Source organism: Rattus norvegicus, chromosome 7, assembly GCF_036323735.1.
Source record: "Rattus norvegicus strain BN/NHsdMcwi chromosome 7, GRCr8, whole genome shotgun sequence".
Lineage (NCBI taxonomy): Eukaryota > Metazoa > Chordata > Mammalia > Rodentia > Muridae > Rattus > Rattus norvegicus.
The window spans coordinates 109,820,268-109,842,739 of NC_086025.1; the positions used below are offsets into that span (position 1 = coordinate 109,820,268).

At 50.9% G+C, this 22,472-nt stretch overlaps 2 protein-coding genes across 17 annotated transcripts in view; both read right to left on the reverse strand.

The window, feature by feature from the left end:
• Plec (plectin) overlaps positions 1–9,531 on the reverse strand; it is a 61,352-nt gene extending 51,821 nt beyond the window's left edge. For 2 of the 13 annotated variants that reach the window (XM_017595089.3, XM_017595086.3), the window contains exons 1-2: positions 8,976–9,119; positions 7,618–7,822 (exon numbers count right to left, since the gene is read on the reverse strand). In XM_017595089.3, the coding sequence (XP_017450578.1) occupies positions 7,618–7,816 (199 nt within the window). In that variant the 5' untranslated portion in view covers positions 7,817–7,822; positions 8,976–9,119. 13 annotated transcript variants of the gene reach the window in all.
• Positions 9,454–18,787, reverse strand: Parp10 (poly (ADP-ribose) polymerase family, member 10). 4 transcript variants are annotated; one of them, XM_006241910.5, is made up of 11 exons: positions 18,630–18,786; positions 18,352–18,530; positions 18,021–18,275; positions 17,701–17,937; positions 16,881–17,620; positions 16,553–16,774; positions 16,389–16,461; positions 15,548–16,168; positions 15,316–15,449; positions 10,133–10,307; positions 9,454–10,042 (listed from the first exon to the last, which is right to left on the reverse strand). In XM_006241910.5, exons 2-11 carry the CDS (start codon positions 18,521–18,523, stop codon positions 9,738–9,740), a joined length of 2,934 nt encoding a protein of 977 aa, XP_006241972.1. In that variant the 5' UTR covers positions 18,524–18,530; positions 18,630–18,786; the 3' UTR covers positions 9,454–9,737. The 4 variants fall into 4 exon arrangements, 3 of the variants coding, with proteins under 3 accessions (XP_006241972.1, XP_063120735.1, XP_038936463.1); XR_010053847.1 differs by lacking the exon at positions 9,454–10,042 and adding an exon at positions 10,555–11,994 and having other exon boundaries at positions 10,184–10,307; positions 18,630–18,787; XM_063264665.1 differs by lacking the exons at positions 9,454–10,042; positions 15,316–15,449 and having other exon boundaries at positions 18,630–18,787.
• Positions 18,788–22,472: the final 3,685 nt, after the last annotated feature.

A 22,472-nucleotide genomic window follows, 5' to 3' on the forward strand; every position in this document is an offset into this window, starting at 1 on the left:
TCCGTGCCATGCCCCAAACTTAAAACAGACCAAAACCTCAACATTAGAACTAAATATAGGGGCTGGAGAGTAGCTCAGCTCTGAACACTGGCTGCTCTTTTGGATGGCGCAGGTTCAAGGCCCAGCTTTTACAAGGCATCTGTAACTCTAGTCCAGGGTGATCCGATGCGCTCTTCTGGCCTCTACAGGTGCTGCACACACATGGTGTATGTACAAGCGGCAATATACTCACAAACTGAATTTTTTTTTTTTTTTTTTTTTTTTTTTTTTTTTTTTTTTTGTGGCTTACACCTTTAATCCCAGCACTCAGGAGGCAGTAGGTGGATCTCTGAGGCCAGCCTGGTCTACAGATGAAGATCCAGGACAGCCAAGGCCACAACAGAGAAACCCTGCCTTCAAAACAAAATAAACAAAACAAAAAAAAAAGAGGAGGGAGAGGAGAAGGACGAGGCGGTGGAGGAGAAAAAGAAGAGGAGGAGGGAGAGGAGGAGGAGAAAAAAAAAGCCAAACTGAATTTTTTTAAAAAAGATTAATGAGCTACCACTGGAAGTGTAGCTCAGTGGTGACCCCTCACCTCTCATATTGGAAGCCTTTCAATCCTAGAACCACAAAGATAGATAGATAGATAGATAGATAGATAGATAGATAGATAGATAGATAGATAGATAGGACAAATAGTAAGTGTAAAAGTAAAATAAGAATGGAACTGGAGAGATGGCTCAGTGGTTAAGAGCACTGGCTGCTCTTCCAGAGATCCTGACCTCAATTCCCAGCAACCACATGGTGACTCACAACCATCTGTAATGAGATCCGATGCCCTCTTCTGGTGTGTCTGAACAGCTACAGTGTACTTATATATAATAAATAATAAATAAATCCTTTTTAAATTTTCAGAAAAAGAGGAGGAAGAGGAAGGAGAGAAGGAGGAGGAGGAAGAAAAGCCATAAGCATAAAATTATCTGGCTTTGGTTAGAGCAATAGTTTCTTAGATATGACATGTAAAGCATAACCAACCAAAAATAAATCAATAAATCAGATATGTGATAATAATGAAAACTTAATACACTTTCTGAGCTGGGAAGACGGCTCCACAGGTACAGACACTTAACCACCAGGCTGAGGGGCTGAGTTTCATCCCCGATCCCACGTGGAAGGAAAGAAGTAAATTCCACGTACTGTCCTTTAACCTCCACGTGCTCACGGTGACATGCTTACCCCACCCAACACATAGTAAGTGCAAAATTCCTCAGTTAAAAGTGCTTCTTCAGGATGTAAGTATTCAAAAGATACTCCAATACATTAGAAAGGCACCTAGCAGGGGTTGGGGATTCAGCTCAGTGGTAGAGCACTTGCCTAGGAAGCGCAAGGCCCTGGGTTCGGTCCCCAGCTCCAAAAAAAAAGAACCAAAAAAAAAAAAAAAAGAAAGGCACCTAGCACGGCCTGGGTTCCACACGCTAGTCCACAAAAGGAAAACAATAATGGAAAAATTAATAGATAGGTAATGGAAAGAGGGGAGGAAATGTTCCAAAGAAATTAGAAACTTTACACAGTGATATTGGGAGAGAAGAATACTTCAGCTACTGTGAACACCATCTGGCAGGTCCTCAAATGGTTAAATATAGAATGACCACATGACCCAGCAATTCCACTCCTAGTCATCTACCCGAGAGAAAGACAGAAATCCACATGCAGATGTGTATGCGAATGCTAACAGACCGTTAGTCGTAACAATTCAAACATTCACTAGGAAATAAATATACACATAAATGTTGCTTTATCTATAAAATGAAGTATTATATCGTGATGGCTTATGTCCGGAAACTCAATACTCCAGAGGTGCAAGAGTATCGTGAGTTCAAGACCAGAAAGAGTTAAACTGTATGATCCTGTCACAAAAAAGAGAAAGGGCATAAAAGGGAGGTGGATAAAATACTGGTATATGTGAAAGAAGGCAGACTCAAATAGAAGGAGTCCATTTAGATAGATGAAGCAGCCCGTCCAGAATCCATAAGAGCTAAAAGCAGACCAGTTACGATAGCCGGGAACAGGGGGAGGAATGTTCTGGAACTGATTATGGTGGATGTACAACTCGGTAGATATTCTAATACATATAAAAAGGGCAATGATATAGGTGTGTGTACACTTTTCCCCCCCCAAAACAGGGTTTCTTTCAACTTTGGAGATCTGCCTGCCTCTGCCTCTGCCTCACACAAGTGCTGGGATGAAAGTACCACACCACTACGTCCTGGGAAATCGTACACTTTACGTAAGTGAATTGTATTCTGACCTGTGAAATGCATCCAAACACTAGGCATGGGGTCAACAGAATAAGGGCTGATAAGGAATGCCAGTGTCTCCAGAGGTAGTCAACTCCGGAGGTCATCATAGCTGGAGAACTGGTGAGTACAGGAAGCTCTGTCTCCCTCCCTCCCCCTCACAAATACCAGCAGCACCAGCAGCACCAGCAGCACCAGCAGCACCTCCTTACTACTTGTCTAAGGTAGTTCTACTGTGCCAGACTTCTTTTTAGTTTTTCCTTTCCACAGTTAAGAGATCATAAGTCCTCTCATAAGAGCCCCAAACAACTGCCAACCTTCACCCTGGCCAGCCGAGCCCTAACTGCAGAGGATCCCTGGACAGTCACCGTTCATCATCGGTACAAACACCCTGTGAGCGCAAGCTGGGGGGTTGGGGGGAGTGCTGGTGCCAGGGACAAAGATAACAGAGCTCAGAGTCCAGTGTGAAGAAGGACAGGAACACAGGAGAAGGTACCACCCACAGCACTACCAGGTAGGCCACAGCCTTCAAAGGGCTTCGGGAGACCCCGAACAAGTTTTGCTGTAGACATATGGATATAGCTCCCAGTCTCTTTTCAACCTACCTTCTCCTCAGCCTGGTGTGGGTCTCTCAGGCAGATTCCCAACCCCGAATCCTTACCCACTCACCAAGAGTACTCACTCCTGCCTCAACTCTTATGCCTTCTGCCCTGACGACCTGGCAGTGTGGCCAGCACTCCGCCCAGAGCTACCCTGCCACCCACGCTGCCTGTTACCGTATGGTTCCCATAATTGATGAGGTAGTGTTAAAGGGGCTGCTCTTGTCACCCCTGAACTGTGTGCCCTGACTCATACTTGGGGGTGGAGGAGGACTCAAGCCTTGTCTTCTTTACCAAACATCCCATTTCGTATACTTAAATTATCCCCGCTTCCTCAAAACGTTCCCTGCCCTCCTCATGGCCACAGCTCCTGTAGCCCAGCAGCATGGTGCAGCTCTGTGAGCCATCACAGACCAGGCTTGGGGAACCAAGGGGTCAAGATGCCTTTCACAGGTGGGCCAATTGGCAGTATAGGTCACCAGCCCACGAGGCAAGGGTGCTGCTACCCTCCGTCTGGTTAGGCACTCAGAGCGTTCTCTCTAGCCACAAGCTCCACGGGTTTTTAACTCTGGGGGAATCTCCACAGATAAGAGGCTGGGTAGATCCGGAAGCCAGAGGGACTCAAATAGACAGGAAGTTTAGAAAGTTTTGGGAAAAGAAATGCCCTGTGGGGAGGGCTGGGGTTTTCCAAAGAAGAGCAGCCAGGGAAGACTCTAGGGAGGAGGCCTGGAAAGTTGTAAATAGGAAGGAAGGTCAAAGGGATGAGAGTCAAAAGGTGGAGGTAGCGTCTCTTTAAAGGCTAGGGCCCTTCCTCAGGTCAGGCACTGGGACGCGGACCATCCTAGTGCAGGCAAGCTTCCCTACCTTCAGAGAATTAGCCAACGGTAATTCCTGGCTCTGCCCCCAAGGGCAGAACAGAGGCATAACCACCTAACGGGGAGCATAAGACAGCTCTCCATATCCTTGCAATCCAGGGACCTCAGCAGCCCGACGGGACCACTAGGGTACGGTCTCAATGAGATTACTAGGGTCAGGCCTCAAAAGGAAGCAGGACGCACGGGGCACATGTGGCCTCCTCTAGGCTATTCCTTTCTTTGGTCTGTAGCTCCAGTCCTTAGCCATCTCCTGTATGGAGTCAGAGTCAAGGAGACTCTGCTACTCCAGCACGCCTCAGAAGCATTCTTGATCCTCGCTCACCACTCCAGGAGCCCCCAGCACCTGCTATCCTGCTTAGCAACGCAGCTACTTTGAGGCTGGTGAGACACACACGTACAGGCAGCTGCACTGTCACATGACAATCCCACTTCAGGCAGCACTCCTGGACCCACCGCCCTCTTCACCAGCCTCCAAGGCCACCCATGCCAGAAGACAGACAAGGACTGATATATGCCCAGTGGGCCTAACATAAACCTCTGTCTCCAGTGGAACTAGGCTAGCTAAGGACACAGAGATGGGCCCAAAGAACCTCCAGGGACCTGTCAGTACACTCCCGGGTGAGCAGGAAACCCCCCTACCTCAGGAAGAAGAGGCCATCATGGCTTTAGCATGATACCTAGACAAGGCTCTGGCACTAGGCCATATAAGCCCAGCAAACCAATCAGACAAGGAAGGTTTGAAAGGCCACTATATATAGTCAATACTGGTCTATACAGTACTGCCCTGGGGCCTGCCAGCAGCGCTGTGGCCCAAGGAGACAGATATGTCCTTGCCCCACACCATTCCATATAGACCCTTGAGTGAGCATCAGCCCAGCCTTCCCAATGGTTCTCTAAAGGTACTGTGACTGTGGTCAGACTCAAGAGCCCACAGTCCCAGGAGCATCTCTACCTGATCCTCAAGAGCAAACCAGCCAGCTACAAAACTAGCAGACCCTCACCCAACACAGCCACTGTGCCTCCAATACTGTGAAACATACCCAGCTTGGGCAGGGTGTGGGGTGGAGTAGCACCCAGGCTCCAGGCAATGCTGTAGCAGGACTCTCCCTGAGCTGCCCTTGGGGGCAGAGCCAGCAAAACCAGCCATGTGGAGCTGGAACCTGTTTTGTTGGGCTCTGCCTGGGACTGCCATATCAACCCTCCTCAGTGACAAATACCCAGACCTCTAAGTCTTGGAAAGTTGGGAGGTACAGTTGGACTCATGCCTACTTAGAGCTAGCTTACAGACCCCCAACCCAGAGCCGAGCATTTGGACCTTGAGTGGCTGACAGCGTCCAGAACCTGGGCAGGTCCAAGGCTCCAGGAGGGCATGGAGCAGGTTAAGTTGCCAAAGCCACAGACTGGGCTGGATAGGCGTTCTGAAGTTCCTCTAGACAAGAAGGGGCTATTTCCAGGGGACAAAGTCAGGGTGCGATGGAATTCCCTGCCCAGGGAGGGTGTGGCCCAGTCTTGACCAGTTTGGGGAGGTGAGGAGAGGCAGCAGCTATGCCATTCACTGCCAGGCAGTAGCAGCCACCCCCCACCCCACACAGGCAGTTGCCCGAGAGGAGAGGCAGGGAATGGCCTTAGCCTTGACCCACGTGTCTGCTGGGTAAAGACACCGGACACTGGTCTAGACTGAAGACCCTGGAAAGTCCTGCTTCACACACACACCCGCCCCCACCAGGGCCCACCCCAGTGGCTACCCGTGCCTCGAGATGTCCTATTAAGGTCATAGACGCGGGGGCTCAGTGGAGCGCATCCATCCCTTTCCTGGGCCCCGAAGGCTGCAGGGGGCGAGCGAAGTTAGTAAGACTTGTGGCGAATGACTGGGCTCTGTTGGGACAACGGTCGGGGACAGCAGCTGGGGACACGGCTGGCTGTCAGGCTGGCTAACCTGGAGGGGCCCCGCGCGCCCGAAAGGGCAGACAGAGGCCAGCGGCTCCGTACCTTTGTACTTCTCCCGCACCTCCTCGTAGGCCTGGATGAAGTCCTGTTCGTCGGGTGGTGGGCCGGACGTCAGCAGATGGGCCATGCTGGCGGGAGCAGAACGCAACGGGCCACCGCGCAAGGCCAGCCCTGGCGGCCGCTCTGCCCCCGCCGCCTCCGCGCGCACGGCTTAAAGAGGCCTCCCCCGCCCCGCCCCGCCCCGCACCCAGGATGCCCCACGGGCGGGGCGGGGCCGGGCCGGCCAGCAGCGGACCTGCGGGGTAGCTGAACTCGCTCGCTGCCTGGCGCCCCTTCGCGGGAGTCTGAGCCTTGATCCCACACACATCCAGTTGCAAACACTTCTTTGCCTACTCAGGAACCAGATGCGGCTAACAGAACTCGGTCAAGGGGGCCGTTTCCCTAGCCTGCCGCCGCTTCTCCAACGCCTTCGCCCCGGGCAACTTCACCTGGTCACCTGAATGAGGCCCTTCCTGCCTGGCTCCCTCCCTCCTTTCGCCGTTACTCTGAACTTCCCTCCATCATAACAGTGGAGATATATTGGCATCCCCGGAATATAAGAAGCCCTTAGAACATAGGAAAAAGTCGCACACAAAACAGACGCAGTACACAATTTACAAAAGAAAATACCTTAGTAATAAAAAATAGTCCCTTTCTATCCATCCGTCGAACACAGACCAGTCTCCCAGCATTGACACGCCTTCCTTTCCTGAACGAAACTGTACTGTTCCTGGAAACCTTAAACACTGTATGAACCATGAACAGAAGCTCTGCGTCTAGAAACCAGTCCTTAGAAAATTACCAGAGAGCACAAAGCATGTGGGGCTGGCTACAGCATGAAGGGCAATAAACACAGGAAACCCCCCCAAACAGTAAAAAGGGCTTCTGGGGTACCCTGTCTCTACCCTCACCCCTGTCTTTAAAGGTCTGAGGTAGTGAAGGGTATCCAAAAATCAAGTGGAAAAATAACCCCTTGTATAAGATCATCATAGTGTGTGTGCACGTGTGTGTACGTGTGTGTGCGTATGTGTGTGAATGCGTGTGTGTGTGTGTGTGTGTGTGTGTGTGTACACAGGTGCGCGCACATCCACACATGCACTCAGATCAGGAATAGTCCTAGAGGCAGGGTGGGAAGCAGTTTTTTATCTGTTCCCTCCCATCTCCACAAGCTGCCGCTATGCTTCCACCAGCAAAGTTCCCAGATGTTGTACCATCTCCATGTTCAGGACCTGGCCTTTCAGCTCTCAAATCTACCCTTACCATTTCCTGCATTTCAAATGCCTCATCATCCCTGTTGATGGAATGGAGTCAGTTTTCCCTTTCCCAGGACATCCCACCCAATGGTCTCCAGCCTTAGGTGACCCACTTCTCAAAGGAACAGGCTGCCCTCCAGCTAGCTACCCTCCAACTGCCTGCTGCCTCCCATGGTGCCTTTCGCCTCAGTTCTTCCCATCCTCAAACTGGCAGGTCCTGAAAGGAACTGCTGGACTCTGGCTCATGGAGATTCTAGGGCTCTCACAGGCTAAAAACATCTTCTCCTTTCCAGGTGGCAATGTGCTCCCACCCTGATACGGCTGCCAAGAGACCAAGAAATTATTCCAACCGAAAAATCTGGACCCGTTTCCAGGAGACCACTGCTGAGCTGTTGCAGCAAGAAGCCAGACGTCAGCCTTTTAAAAGACCTCCAACCTCCTGCAGCTACCAAGGTGGAGCCAGCAGGTGGAGCTGTGCTACCTGAACTCACCAGTTCAGAATGAGCCCTCCTTCATAGCTGATCACCCCTGGTGTCTTATCCAATTCAACACCTGAACACAGTACATAGAAGGTGTTTGACGCTTATAATGATGAGGTAGGCTGACCAGACAGTCCCCTTCCCATTACCTGCAATGCGGATGACGGCCCGCTCTGCAGGATCCAAGACGCTCCCATTGCCCACAGAACCACCTCCACTCCGCCGGCTTCTCTGTGTTTTCCCAAGGTTCCAGGGCAGTGTGTCCCCGGGGCTGGGTGAACCACTGCTTCCATTGGAACTACCTTCAGCCACTGCCACTGGCCGTACCTCGGAGTCCTCCCCTGACATGGCCTCCTGGAGGGAAAGTAAGAAGGATTCACACTCTCACCTGTGGGTGAAGGTGATACTGTACATTGACCTACCACCTCCTTAACCTGAACATTGATACCAAGCTCCTATCTTGCCCATCACCCCTGATGTTCACCCCAGACCTTACAGTCTCTCTCCCATTCCTATCTATCCTCACCTCCAGCACACACATTGACCATCATTCCTGTCTCTTAGTTACCCAAATGCTATCCCCGCCCCCATCCCCAGCACAGGATGCCGACTCCGCCCTCCACCTGTCAAACCGGAGGAGAAGAGGACTCTACTTTCGAGCACACATTGATAGGACCCTGTCACTAGGACTAGAGCTTTCATTCCCTGCATTTCAGTCTTGGATTCCCTCTCCTCTGATCCTCCAATAGACTGTCAATGAGGCCATCAACAAACACGGCTTATGTCCCTATTGTCCCACTCTTCAAAACAAGACCCTCAACTCCAGCCCGTGGTCACTGCATCTACCTCCAGGCTCAGTCTTTAGGACTCCCCATCATTCTACCCCACCTCTAGCCTACACAGTCCCACCTCTGTCTCTGCGATCTCTGCAGCAAAGGCCTATAAATAGCTGGAGCCGCAGCGGCGTGGGTTGCGGGAACTCGGATGCCGCAAGGCCCGGGGGAGCCCGGCAGCCGCTCTAGCAACCCACCAGCTTACTGCACGCAGCCAAAGCGCACGCATCCCCACGCCTGCACACGCCCCAGCTCTCTGCCCCAAGAACACTGGCGTGCGAAGAGGTGAATGGGGCTCTGTCTCAGCGGGGGTGGCATAGAGTGGGGGCACAATGTGGGCTCTGTGCCTTGCCCTCAGGCTAAGGGCTGGGAAAGAGTCAACAGTCCTCAAGCTGGTGCCTCTCTCGACCCCACTCCACCGCGGAGCCCCTCAGTGGCTGTCTCTGTTCCAGCCCCCAACTGAGCCTGCCTTCAACGCAGCGTTTTCTGCCCACACTCAAGCACCTCCCGTCCAGTTCCGCAATTTCCTGATCCTAGGGAGGTGTTGATCTCTGCATAGAGCAAGAGGAGTTGCGAAGTGGCACCTAGTTCCGGGTGGTCTAAGGCCATTGACCCCTACCCACCTTCCCCTCCCCCGCCTCCCAACTCCCAACACATCTGGAGCCTCTCCATACCCTCCCAGTTCTACGCTCCTGGTGGTTCCGCTTGCCTCCTCTCTGCCGCTGCAGCGAGACTCCTGGGGCCCAGGAGAACCGCGGAGGCAGCGCAGGCGGGGCTAATCCAGAGCCCCGCCCCGGTCCCACTAAGAGCTGCGCTGCCCCGGTACCTCCGAAAGCAAGCAAACGATTCACGCGTGACCGGGCTACGGGCCAAGAGTCCTAGACCGGGAGGTTGCAGAACCGGAACCGAAGATATGACTAGATCAGGCGGCACTCACTTAGTGCGCACACCTTGGTGGGCGGTGCGTGAGGAGGCCGAGATGCTGCAGGCGATCCGGAGGTCGTAGGAGTGCCCCGCGTCCAGAAGCCTGGATCCACTGCCCACCGCCGCCCCCACCCCCCGTGAACAGCTGACCTGGTCCCCAGCCACGTGGGTAGCCCCCACTCTCCAAACAGGTCGGATTCCGAGTTCCAGCCAGTCCTTCTATCTAACTGGTTTCAAATACAGGTTTATTCAAAGACAGAGCCCCGCTAGGGCGCGGTCCAACCAAGACGGGTGTGCCGGGTGGTGCACCCTCCTGCCGAGTTCTGCTGACCCCTGGCGGCGGAGCAGGCCAAGGAACCGATAAGGTCTGGCCTTCCCCAGTCCACAGTCATCCTGGCAGGAGCATGCTCGTGGGCAGCTCTGACGCTTACGGACTTTGTAGAGCAGGGAACCAGAAGCTGGCCTCTTAGGTCGAATGTCCAGGAAAGAGATCCAAGAGAACATGAGAGTTATCAGGGGGTGCCCAAGTGTATGTTCTTGCAGGTGATTAGATGAGTGGGTAGAGCTTGGGTGTCGTGAAAGATAACAAAGATTTTGGGCTGGTGAAGGCAGTCCACGGCGCTGTCGTACCGAAGCACCTGACCGGAGGCCCTCAAAGGAGGCGCCTTCAGACCGCGGGAGCCCTGTCCATAGTCACCGGTCAGCACCTGTGCCACAAACACTGCCTTGTGGCCTTCTGCGTTGGGAGGTGAGTAGCGATCCAGTACCGACAGAGAGGCACGCTTGGCGAAGTACACGCCCTGTCCGTAGAGTGTGCCTAGGAGACAGGACAGGTGAGTCACCAAAGTGAGGGTGATCCGGATTAGCATGGCCCAGCGTCTCTACCCTGCACAGGCCTAACCCTTACCGTTTCGCCCACAGAAACTGCGGTTGAAGCCGTGTGCACAGATGTCAAGCACTGCAGACTCTGAGGTGCCGTGATAGAGGACCTGCTCCACCGGCTGTTGCTGGCAGCGTTGCATCAAGCGCTCCCGATGCAGCTGGTATTGCTGTTGCAGCAGTGGGTGTGACACACGTTCTACCTGCCAAGTGCATGGTAGTGGGGGTGAAGTTATGTGGAATCTATCCCTACACTGGCCAGAGAGCGCTGAACTCAGCAGCCTGATGGGAGAATTTAGAATTTACGTGAAAACTTGAAAGCCCACCATCATGCTCTGTCCAGGGGAATACAGAACTGCCTCCATGGGACAAGTGACACTGGAGGGCTAGCTTCCTAACTCCTCCAGAGATGTCCGACTCCTGCAGCTGGGTAGACCCCACCCCACTCACCTAAACTCAGGACCATAGTCAGGCTTCAGCAGTAAAAAGTCAAGCCAGGAGCCTATATTGCCGGTCAGCACTGGAAGGTTCAGACAGCAGAGAAGACTTCAACCAACTGCTGTCCTCGAAGGGACAAACTCGGGGTTTCAAACAGAACTATTAAAGAAACACTAACTGGCCTTTTAGGAGGCAGACGAACACCACATCCAGAAAACAAAAAGTACCTGCTATGAAAAAGTCTGGCCATCAGAAACAGGACATTTAGGATGGGATTTCAAGGCTGGAAAGGCAGTTCGGAAGGCAGAGTGCCTGCTTAGCAAGTGGGATGAATCCCCCAGGATAAAAACGGAAAGGGAAAAGCCGGGTGGTGGCGCACACCATGTATCCCAGCAGAGGCAGGCAGATGTCTGAGTTTGAGGCCAATCTGGTCTAAGAGGGAGTTCCAGGACAGCCAGGGCTACACAGAGAGACCCTGTCTCAAAAAACAATAGATAGATAGATAGATAGATAGATAGATAGATAGATAGATAGATAGATAGATGAAATAGATAGATGAGAGAAAAAGAGAGGGGAAGAGAAGGAAGAGAAGAAATAGCAGAGGAGGAGGAAAGGATTACTGAGAATGGCTAGATAATGAAGTGGTTAGAGCCACAGACATAGTACTTTAGATAGATCTAAGAAATGGGCACTGAGAACAGAGCTGAAGGGCCAGAGAAAGCAGCCATGAGAGGACAGGCAAGAACATGAAGCAGACGGAGAAGGTCTAAGCTCTGCTTCATAAGAAGGCGGTGCACCTGGGAACAAAGTGGACAATGTGTCCCTGAGCCGGAGGCTGTATCACCAGATGGAGAGAACCATGAAGTGCCAAGGACACTGGGAAAGACATGCCCCTGGCATCTAACAGAAAACCGTAGTTTCTGAAGTGGAAAAAAAAAAAAACCCAAAACAAAAAACCTTTGCAAGTAAACACATGCGAGGTCGTATGAAGGTACAAACTAGAAGAAATTCCACCCTGGGTTTCTCAATGCCTATACTGGATGTTGGTAAAGCATCAAGCGTGGGGCTGGACAGATAGCTCAGCAGTTAGGAGTGTATACTGCTCTTGCAGAGGACCCAAGCTTGACTCCTAGCACCTATGTCAGGTGACTCAAAACTGTCTGTAATTCCAGTTCCAGAGGGAACAAAGGCCTCCACGGTCACCTGAATTCATGTGCACATAATCCTCTGTCCCACCCAGCCACACATGCCCCCACCACACAACACACTTTTTTTAATCTTAAAAAAAAAAAAAAAGGACGATGATTGTTCTAACTTTCCAAGAAAGTGAGGGGTGGGGGAGACAGTGATCACCCAGGAAGAAAAGGCCATTGCTGTGCAAGCCTAGAACCTGAATTCAGGCCCCAGAACCCACCCACATCAAGGTGGCAGAAGAGCGATGTCTTCATAAATCTGAAAAAAAAAATGTGTATTGAATCTAAACACTATACCCCAGCCAAGATAAGAAAGCAAATAAGGACATGATAGCAAATGAAAGACCATGCAAAATTTACCTCTACATCAAGTTAGAGCTAGGTACAGTGGCTCACGCCTTTAATTCCCGTACTCGGAAGGCACAGGAGGCCTAATTTCTGTGAGTTCAAGGCCAGCCTGGTTTTACACAGTGAGTTCCAGGAAAGCCAGAGCTACACAGTAAGACCCTGTCTCTACAAAATAAAATTAGAGTCATGAAACAATCCTCTAGGTTTAAAAGGCTATGTGCATACTTTTTTGGGTTTTGAGGCACAGTCTTGCTCTATTCTCCCGCCCCTCGCTGCTGGGATTCTGTGACATCACGCCCTGCTGTTCATTGCTGGGAACTGAGCTCAGGGCTCTGTGAATGCTAGGAAGCCCCGTACCAGGGGCTCACATTCTCAGTCTACCACACCAGGTTATAAGGTGTTTTGTTTTGTTGTGTGTGTGTGGGGTTTGTTTTGTTTTGTTTTTCCCTCTTTAAGATTTTGTTGTTTTAATTTTTGTATGTGTATATGTGTAGGTACACTCAGAGGCCAAAAGAGGGCATCAGTGCTCTCCTGGAGTTGGAGTGACAGGCAATTGGGAGCTGCCTAACATGGCAGGTATTGGGAATCAAACTCCAGTACTCAAGTGAAGCAAGCTCTCTTAACCACCGAGTCATCTCTCCAGGCTCCGGAGAGATGGCTCTGTAGTCAAAAAGCACCGGCTGGTCTTCCAAAGGACATGGGTTCAATTCCTAGGACCCATATGCTGCTCTCTTCTGGCATCCTTAGGTATCGGGCACATACAATGGTACAGGGGACATAAGTGCAAGCAAAATACTCATATGCATAAGAAAAATTATTAAAGTTGAGAATAATATATGCTAAAAATTAGATTTTTGTTGATGTCTGTGTTAATGTTTGTGTCCTGCCTGCACGCTTTTCTGTACACCACACACATGTCCGGAGGCAGCAGAGTTCAGAAGCAGTCATTGGGTTCCCTGGAACCGGAGTTACAGGTGCTTGTAAATCACGTGACTGCTGAGAACAGAACCAAGGTCTTCTGCAAGAGTAACGTGTTCTTAGCCCCTGAGCTGTCTCTCCACAGTTTTGGTTTCGTGATTGCTTTGCTTCGTTTCCTTGGTCTTTCGAGACAGGGTTTGGCTGTCCTGGAACTGGCTCTGTAGACCAGGCTGGCCTTAAACTCAGAGATCTTCCTGCCTCTGCCTCCCGAGGGCTGGGATTAAAGGCCTGTGCTTCCACCACCCAGCAAGCTCCCACAGTTTTAACAAACATGGTTACATTTACCTGGTTGTGATGCAAGGGTAGGTATTTTTTTTTCTTTATCCTTATCAACATAGAGCCAAAGCATGGAGACTATAAAGTGAAGTTGGTCTATGTGCCTAACAACATAGTATAAACATTGTAAATGTCCAAATTACGAGATGGTAGGAGGAAGAGATGATAGAAAAAGAAAGAAGACCTAGTCTATTCCTCTGTGTATATCTAGACAAGCGAAAAAAAAAAGTTTCTGCGGTTATAACAGAAAAAAAATGTGCCACCGTAAGCTGATAGGATATACTTCCTGGAAGATTTGAGTAAACAAATATTCCTAACAAAACCAGCGGGCTGTGAACGGAGGGATGGCAGCCATTGTGGCAGTGTCATAGGTGATCACTGACGTCAGGGCCCACTGGTGACCTTCCTAACTTCTGGGGAAGACCAAAAGTCCTGCGTTTCCAGCCATCTCTATATGAAGACTGAGGCCGCTAGCCCCACCCATAAATTTTAGCATCGTGAGTGAATATATATATATATATTTTTTTTTTTTTTTGAGACAGAATCTCACTATATAACTCTGGCTGGACTGGAACTCACTATGTAAACCAGGTTAGCCTCAAACTCACAGACCCACCTGCCTCTACTCTTCTTTTCTCACCTATATGGAGTGCTGGGGAGAGGGTCCTAAGGCTCCCCACCCCTTGGTACTAGCTTGGTTATTGTCCATTTTCATTGTTGCCAAATTTAGCAAGAATTGAGGAGGAGTAGCCACTGTAAATACATACAATATATACATGTGTGCATAGTTTTCTCCCACTGACCTGTATCTCTAGCTACACACACACACACACACACACACACACACACACACACACACACACACACACAGAGGCATTATTTTAATTACAAGGAGAGAAGGTAGGGCTAACCAGAACAGGCCTCTGTTGGAGATAGAAAGCCCCTCCTCCTCCCCCGTACGCACAAGAACAGGAAGAGCAATCCTCACATTGGCCACCAGGTGGTATCAGCGGTGGCATAGTCAGTCCTACAGTCCCCAGTAGAGAGCCTCACTCAGGCAGGCCTGTCAGATCCTTAATCCCTATACCCTTCTGTCTATCTTCCTCAGATTCCAAATGTTCTCAGGGCAAAGAAGGGGCACTTATCCACTGTAGGGAGCAGAGGAACCCTGAGTGAATGAAATCCTGAATGAATGTGTGTTGCTGGTGTGAGCCAGCCACGTCAAGGACCCCAGAACCTTGGCAAAGCCTTCTACCTCTAAAGCTCAGAAGTATGGCAAAGCCTTCCTCTTACCCAAAGGTGGACGTTGATGGTGTGTGCAGAAAAATGTCCACCACAGCTTTCTCTGCTAGAATATTTACTGCCCAAAGGCTGCTCCCAACAGAGATCTGCTTAACCTGCCTCCTTGACCCACGAATCCTCGTTTATCTGTATATAATAACCCTGCCTCCTTGTGCAGCTGCATGCAATAACCCCACCCCCTGGTCCACTCTATATAACAAAGGCATTCAGCTTCTGAGGTGCTGCATTTCCTCCATCTAAGAGCCCAGAATGCATCCCAGCATTCTGTGTAACCCCATGTTTGTCCTTTCTTCACTCCCTCAATGCCCCCCGCCATGTCCAAGTCCCCGGGACCAGGGATGGATACAGCAATCCATTTATCAGCTTTTAACATATCCACCTTAAGCAGCTTTTGGTCAATTGACCCTAATATAAAGAAAAGTTCTCAGGAGGCTGAGAGATGGTTCAGCGGCTAAGAACACTGACTGCTCTTCCAGAGGTCCTGAGTTCAATTCCCAGCAACCACATGGTGGCTCACAACCATCTGTAATGGGATCCGATGCCTTCTTCTGGTGTGTCTGAAAACAGCTACCGTGTACTCATATAAATAAAATAAATAAATCTTTTTTAAAAAGAAAAGAAAAAGAAACGTTCTGTACACAGGACATAAGGCCAGCAACGCAGGACGTGAACTCACTCGAACAATGCAGATCTTGCTGTGAGCAGCATCCAGGGTGTCATAAAAGGCCCGCACCACATCTTGGAACTCCTTGGAATTCTCTTCCAAGGTCTCCAGCCTGCCCAAGGGTTCTTTCAGCCCCTGCTCTGACACTGACACAGAGGAAGAAAGGACATCAGGGCCATGTCTCAAGCACTAAGCCTAAAAGCTAACCCATTCCACCCTCCCCAAGTCCAAGGTACAGACTCACGGTTGTTTTTTGAGGCCTCCAAAGGAAAGGTCAAATTCTGGTCCTGGGGGCCAACAAGCAGAGCAGATAAGTGGCGAGCCGCACGGGCAGGCTGGACTCCAAAGCCACGGAGGCCAGCATGGTCGCCATGTAGGGTAACGCTCACATCATAACACCTCTCCAGACGAGCCGCAAGCTCTGAGGGCAGCATACACCCTTGGAGACTCACTGTCTCCTCCTGAAGGTGTCCCTCCAAGGCATCTGATAATGCCTGGTTCAATTCATCCATGTCCTGCTCAAAGGATGTGTGCACCACCAGCTGGGCCCTGCCCCTAGTGTCCTCATCCAGGGGCTCTTCTGCTTCTAACAAGGAGAGGGCCATGGCTTGCCTTAGCGCATTAGCCTCCTGCTGATCAGCCACCTGGCTTTGGGACTCCAAGGACCGGTGGATAGCCAGTTGCAGTGTGGCTTCTTCCTCTAACTGCCCAGGTGCCCCAGGCTCCTCCTCAGCCTCAAGTGTGGGGATTTCCTCCTCCCGCTCTAGAACAGTCTCTTCTGGCTCTCCAGCTTTCTCTTCCTCCATCTCCAGAGGCACCCTGTCCTCTAGGCCCTCCAGGGTAGCCAGCAGCTCTTGGACTTCCTCTAAAGGCAGAAATAAGCCAAAGGGTCAAGAGTTGGGCCCAGCCAGGGGACTGACGATAAACAATAGGGTAAACTGGACTATATATAAAAAGATGGAAATCATATTTGTAGGTACAAGGCAGGCCACAAAAGGGTCACCGAACAAGTGATAGGGCAGAGCAGGGGGGGGCATCATCAAGGAAAGAGCACAGGACATACTAGGGCTCCCTAGAGTCCCTACCCAGTCTCATGCTCTCTTGATTGATGCCTGTACTGTGGGCGTGGAGGACTTGGAGGGCCTCGGTGGGATCTGTCTGTGGGAAGAGGATGTCAGGGTCACGGCTGAGGAGGAGGCGTCTAGGTCTGAAACGTGAGACAAAGGACAAGGGCAGAACTCCATCTTACCCTTTCAGGGTCTATGACCAGGGTGGCACTGGCCAGGTGTTCTGTCCCGAAGACGCACTGGAACTGAGCCTCCAGTCTGTGAAGAAGGTGCTGCCCCTCCACACCCAGCAGGAACCTGGCACTGCCTGGATGCTTCATGTTGAGCATGTGACAGCTGACGCTGCCCAGCAGACTCTGCAGCAACTCTTGGGCTGCCTGGCAGGGGGCCCTGGCTCCGCAAAGCTGCAGGACCATAAGGGGGATCGTCTATGGGTTCAGAGCACAGGAAAGGTGCCTGGACCCCAGTTAGAGAAGAGGCAAAGTTGAGGGGATCCTGAGGGCCACTCACCCGAAAGCCAGTCACATCTACTCCTTCAAGTGGGAAAAGGGCAACGTCTTCCAGGCTGACAAGAAGGTCCTCGTAATAGAGCTGCAGGAAGCGCATGGCCCCTGGCTCCATTGACAGCACCATTTCTACCAGGTCCTCGTGCTTTTGCATCTCCCCGTACCCAGGGCTCTCCAGCCCTGTCTCTACAGACTCCATGGCTGTCCCTACTAGACCCCTTGTCCCCTCCTGCCCTGGTGAGCCAATGGCCACTTCCTCCAGGCCCTCACATTCCTGAACACCCACTGAGTCTGTGGTCATGGGTCCTGCTTGCTCTGGGCGCTCTGTAAAGCTTTCTACTGGATCTCCTGAGCTTGCAGACCCCATAATCCCCTGTCTTATGAAACCAGTCTGCTCTGGAGATCCCATAGTTCCTGAATTTATAGGCTCTTCTTGCTCCGGAGACCTCACAGATCCTGGGTCAACTGGCATGGCTTGTCCTGGAGTCTCTACCGGACCTGCCCTTAGAAAGGTTCCTAATTGTCCTGGTGCCTCCCCAGAGCCTACAGCCACTGTCAGAGACGCAGCCAGCCCTCCAGCTTCTGTAAGAGCACCATCAGTGACTCCAGATTCTTGTGTAGCTGAATGATCCCCCCCACTGATGCCCTCCGCAAGGCCCTCTGGCTCTAAGACATCATAGTGGGGGACAAGGCACAACTCTGAGCCCTGTAGCCAGTGTTTCTGCTTCAGCACCCGTTCAGCCACTGAGGGAAGAGAGAAGATAGAAAGCACATTGAGTTTCCAGCATAGAGGAAGGACCCTCCTAGTTTCAGGCCCCACTTACCCTGCCATTGCCGAAAGGAGATAACAGTGCCCAGTTTTCCGGGCAGGCTGCGCATACCCTCCAAGGGTCCCCCACCACTGCGACGCTCATTTTCCAGGTAGAGTTCCAACAACAGCAGGTCCACAGAAGCAGGGCTATCCACCACACGTACTGCTCGGGTCTGAGGCACCCAGGCCAAGGACACGGTGGCTCCATTTAGGGGCAGATTTCGGGCCTGTTCCACCAGGGCACAGACGTCTGTGGGCAATATGTGAATCAACTCAGGTACCCTCCTTAACTGGAAGCCGTGCCCCCAGTCCTGCCTCTCACATGCCTCTTACCTGCCTCAGAAAGAGGCATGGATAACTGGACCAGGGCACAGTCCTGCCGAGGACTGGCCAGGACACAGCAAGTCTGCACGGGGTGCCCTGCTGCACACAGTAGGGCCTGAACATGTTGCTCTAGGCTCAGAGGTGAAGTGCCGGGTGGCAGGTGTTGGAGAAGCACACGTTCAGGGGCACGTGGTGGGGCTGGCCTCAGGGTCAGTTGGACACCATGTAGTCGGTGCTCTGTCTGGGCTAAGGCCCTCTTGGCATCTGTGAGCAGAGACAAGGTGTCAGAGATAGCAAAGCTTTAGGGCACCTAGGCAACCTCTTGAGTCAACTTCCTCACCTGCGGGATCTTGAAAGACGAGGATACCCCCACAGCCAAGTCTCTGCCAGCTCAATAGAGGTCCTCCACCAGAACGACGGTGGTTTTCAAAGTAGAGAGTAAGCAGCTCATCTGGTATTTCAGGGAGCAGTCCCCAGAGCTCCAAGGCTGCCCCTGACTCCTCCTCTGCCATCAGAATCCTGGGGTGCAACACATGGGAAGGAAAGAGGCCTACTGTACCTGTTCAGTCCTCTCCCATGCTCCTATCTGCTCCCCCAATACCCCATATTTACACTCACCCCTGCTGTCTCAGGTCAGTCAGTTAGGCTTGCTGTACCTCCCAGGCCTGAGGTAGAAAAGCAAAAGTGAAACTTACTGGGGAAAGGAAAGAGGGAGGAGCTAAGCCAGAGGCTGTAAATAGTCCAGGAGCTTCCTCTCTTGCTTCAGCCTTAACCCTTAGTCCACAAGGAATTTTTAAAGACCTTTCTGCCAGCCCACCCACTAGCCTTTGACTAGCAGGGTAGACCAGATGTCTCCTAGACTTTCTCTTCTTTCTTGGCTTCTCTTTGTGGCTAACCATTCTCTCTATGGGATGCTTGAGATACTGTCACACTGTCAGCGCCCCACCCGGAGAATAGGCTTCTGGGCCCTGGGTCCTAAACATGAGCAGAACTGATCTTGTAGACTGGCCTCTGCCTGGGGCTGGCTCTTAGAAACCTTCAAACACAGAGGATAACCAGCCTTGCTCCTGTGTGCTGAGTGTGAGCAGCTCCACCCTTCGCCCCCCAAAATCTCATACCCAGAAACAAGTTAAAACAAACAAACAAACAAAAAAGCCCTTACTGCCAAGCCTATCAAACTGAGTTCTGACCCCTGGGTCTCACACGATGGAGAAGATAACTGATTCCTGCAAGCTGCCTGTCTTCCACATGGGTGCCACAGCATGGCAGGTGCATGCATAAACAAACAAACAAAAACAAACGTGACGGGGTTGGGGATTTGGCTCAGTGGTAGAGCGCTTGCCTAGCAAGCACAAGGCCCTGGGTTCGGTCCCCAGCTCCGGAAAAAAAAAACAAACAAACAAAAAAACAAAAACAAAAAAAACAAACGTGACTAAAAGTGTAAAGCTCAGATCATAGCACAGGTCCTTGTGATTTCCTTCAGCCCCTTGTCTTTCTATACTCCTTGCTCATCACCATCGCCCCAGATGTAGCCACGATGCTGACATGCCTTTCTGCAGCTAATCCTTACACAGAAGGGGAGCTGGAGCCATAGACAGGAGCCAGAGGGCCGGGGCTCACTGCTGTGTTTATAAAAAGATAAGGGGGGTGTGTATGTTTGTGAATGTGTCGTGAGGTGCCTCGTGCCTGGGCAGGTATCCCTTCCTCCGAGGGACCAGCAACATGATGGTATAGTATAGAATAGAGTTTATTCAGGGCATGGGGAGGGGAGTTGAGAGGGAAGTAGAGAGAGAGAAAGGAGAGAGAAAGAGAGAGAGAGAGAAAGAGAGAGAGAGAGAGAGAGAGAGAGAGAGAGAGGAGAGAGAGGAGTAGAGGCCAGCCATGAGCAGGTGGAAAGAGAGGGGAGAAGGAACGAGAGGACAGAGCAAGAGCAAGAGAGTGAGAATAAGAGAGAGAGAGAGGAGGGGGCAAGCAGCCCCTTTTATAGTAAGTCAGGCATACCTGGCTGTTGCCAGGTAACTATGGGACGGAGCTAAGACAGAAAGCTAACACCCTCACCTAAGCCTTGCCTTGATTAGGTTTTGTGTTTGTTTGTTTGTTTGTTTTTTGATACTGGGTATCACTCTGTAGCCCAGACTGCCTGAAGCTCGCCGTGCAGGCCAGACGGGTTTTGAACTAGAAGGGAGTCTTCTGTCTCAGGCTCCTGAATGTTGGAGCTATAGGCATGTTCAACCATGCCCAGATTTTGGGCTGTGCCTTTAGAAGTCACTTTCCTGTCCACCATCATAGCCTGCTTGCTTCTTTCACCTCCAAGGCTGTGACTGCTGCTGCTCTCTGCCTGCACCTTCCAGTCAGGCCAGCTTTTCCAAAGGATCATGGGTTTTGTCTGTATGTCTAACCCTGCAGTGCTTGGTTCTCCGTTACTTCCCTTCCCCATCAGGAGCCTCGAGACTTCTTGAAGGGCCATGCTACCCTTTTATCTTCCCTGCCACTCCCACTGTGGTTCCTCCGTGGAGCTGACAGGGTTGCTACAAATCCCAGAGCCAATGACAGTGAAAGCTAAAGTCTCATTGTCCCCGGTTCCTATCCCTCTAATCCTTTTTCATACACGACACCCGGATATTTATTTGGCTCCAACCTCTGAGTCCTCAGCTCCTGCCTAAACTAGTATCCTGGACCATCTTTAAATCTGAATGACTTAGCCTTCCCCACAGAGCCACATGGGGCTATCTATCCCTTCTCCCATGATTTCCCTCACCCAGCCCTTTAGCTCTAACATGGAGCTAAAACCTTAAAAGGCCTCTGAGTTGTCCAGGCCCTATAGTCAACTTTGTGTTTGTTTTATTTTTTTTTTTAAAGGGTCCACAAATCATATGAGAGCCTGTTTCTACAAAAGCCAGTCCTGTCTGTTCGATGCTTTCTTCTTACAGGACTTAACCACCCTGTAGCACACCGTACTTTACTTAGATAAATGCATGCTACAGAGGGCCTGCCACAGGAGGGGATGCATGAAAAAGGCTCACGCCACTGCCATTGTTAAATTTGCAGGAATTTCTGTGAACTGGACGTTAAATCGATCATGTCTTCTGTGCCGGTTAGTTTTAGTGCCAACTTGATGCCTAGAATCATCTGGCAAGAGTCTAGAATGGAATTGTCTGGAGTGGGTTGGCCTGTGGTTATGCCTGTGGGGGATTTTCTGGTTGAGGGTGAAATATCCACCCCGAAGGTGTGTTACACCAGTTCTCTGAACTGTACAAGAAAGCTAACTGAGAGCAGGCAAGCAACTAGCATGGTTTTCTTGGCTGTGCGTGTGAAATGACTAGCAGTTTGAGTTCTTGCCTTGACTTGATGGAAATTCCAGAACCGTGACCTGAAATCGGGAGCCAAATACAACATTCCTACCCTATGCTGCTTTTTTTTTTTAAAATCAGGGTGTTTATCACAGCAACAGAACACATCTAGAATTTGTAATCAACCATGGCGGGCGTGTTTATACCAGGAGCAAGTGTATACCTTCACTAAATCCAGCTGTTAAACATCAGCACTTTGTGGATACCGGAGAGAATCCTTTCCCAACCTTACTTCCTGTAAGGTCTCAGAGTGCCCATATACCAACAACCAGAAAGACTCGGAATGTCCTCAATGACTTCAAGAGGACCAGAGACCACCCAGGGGGAAATTTCCTCAAGAAGCACTATGCTCACCCAGAGAACTGAGGCAGGGAGCTGGCCACACCTCTCTGTCCTGACAAGATTATTTCAAGGGTACCAGGCAAGTGACAAGAGCATGGAGAGAATGGGACAATTAAACAATTAAAAGTCTCTTGGTCTGGAATAGGTGTGGATAAAATAAATGCTGCAGCTTTTGTTGTTCATTTTTGTTTGTTTGTTTTTTGTTTTTGTTTTTGTTTTTTTTGTTTTTGTTTTATTTTGTTTTTCAGGACAGGGTCCCACTATGCAGTGCTGGCTCGGCTGTCCTGAAACTCGCTCTGTAGACCAGGTTGGCCTTAATCAAACTCAAGAGATCCACCTGCCTCTGCCTCAAGGCATGCACCACCACCACTCAGCTGTGAATGCGGTATTTTAAAGCAAATAAGGGTCTGAGTGTAGTGGCTCACGGTTATACATGTAGTTGGAAAACTAAGGCAGGAGGACTGCCACAAGTTTGAGGTTGACCTATGTTGCATAGTGAGTTCCAAGCCAGCTGTAGTTACAGACTGAAACCTTGTCTCAAAACGAAAAGTCAAGAAGGGATGGAGTCCTTGGAGCTTCCGTAAATCCTGGATTTAGGAATTGACTCCCTGAATCCATCAATAAAGATAAAGAGAGTCATGCCTCCCGAAGTCGTTAACCCTCACGCCAGACCCCAACCAACTCTGGTCAGAAAGCGTAGGCTTCAGGACTCTGACCTAGGACGCCTACAGACAATAGTAGACTGCCTAAGCAAGCTGGGCCATGAAGT

Bases quoted from the DNA above. Each gene is read 5' to 3' on its own strand.
- Parp10 (XM_006241910.5), bottom strand. From the start codon at position 18,523: ATGGCAGAGGAGGAGTCAGGGGCAGCCTTGGAGCTCTGGGGACTGCTC. The intron at 18,276-18,351 runs GTGAGGAAGTTG...CTCTGCTCACAG, and splicing joins CGTCTTTCAAGATCCCGCAG to ATGCCAAGAGGGCCTTAGCC. The intron at 16,169-16,388 runs GTAGGGACTCTA...TTCTGCCTTTAG, and splicing joins TCAAGAGAGCATGAGACTGG to AGGAAGTCCAAGAGCTGCTG.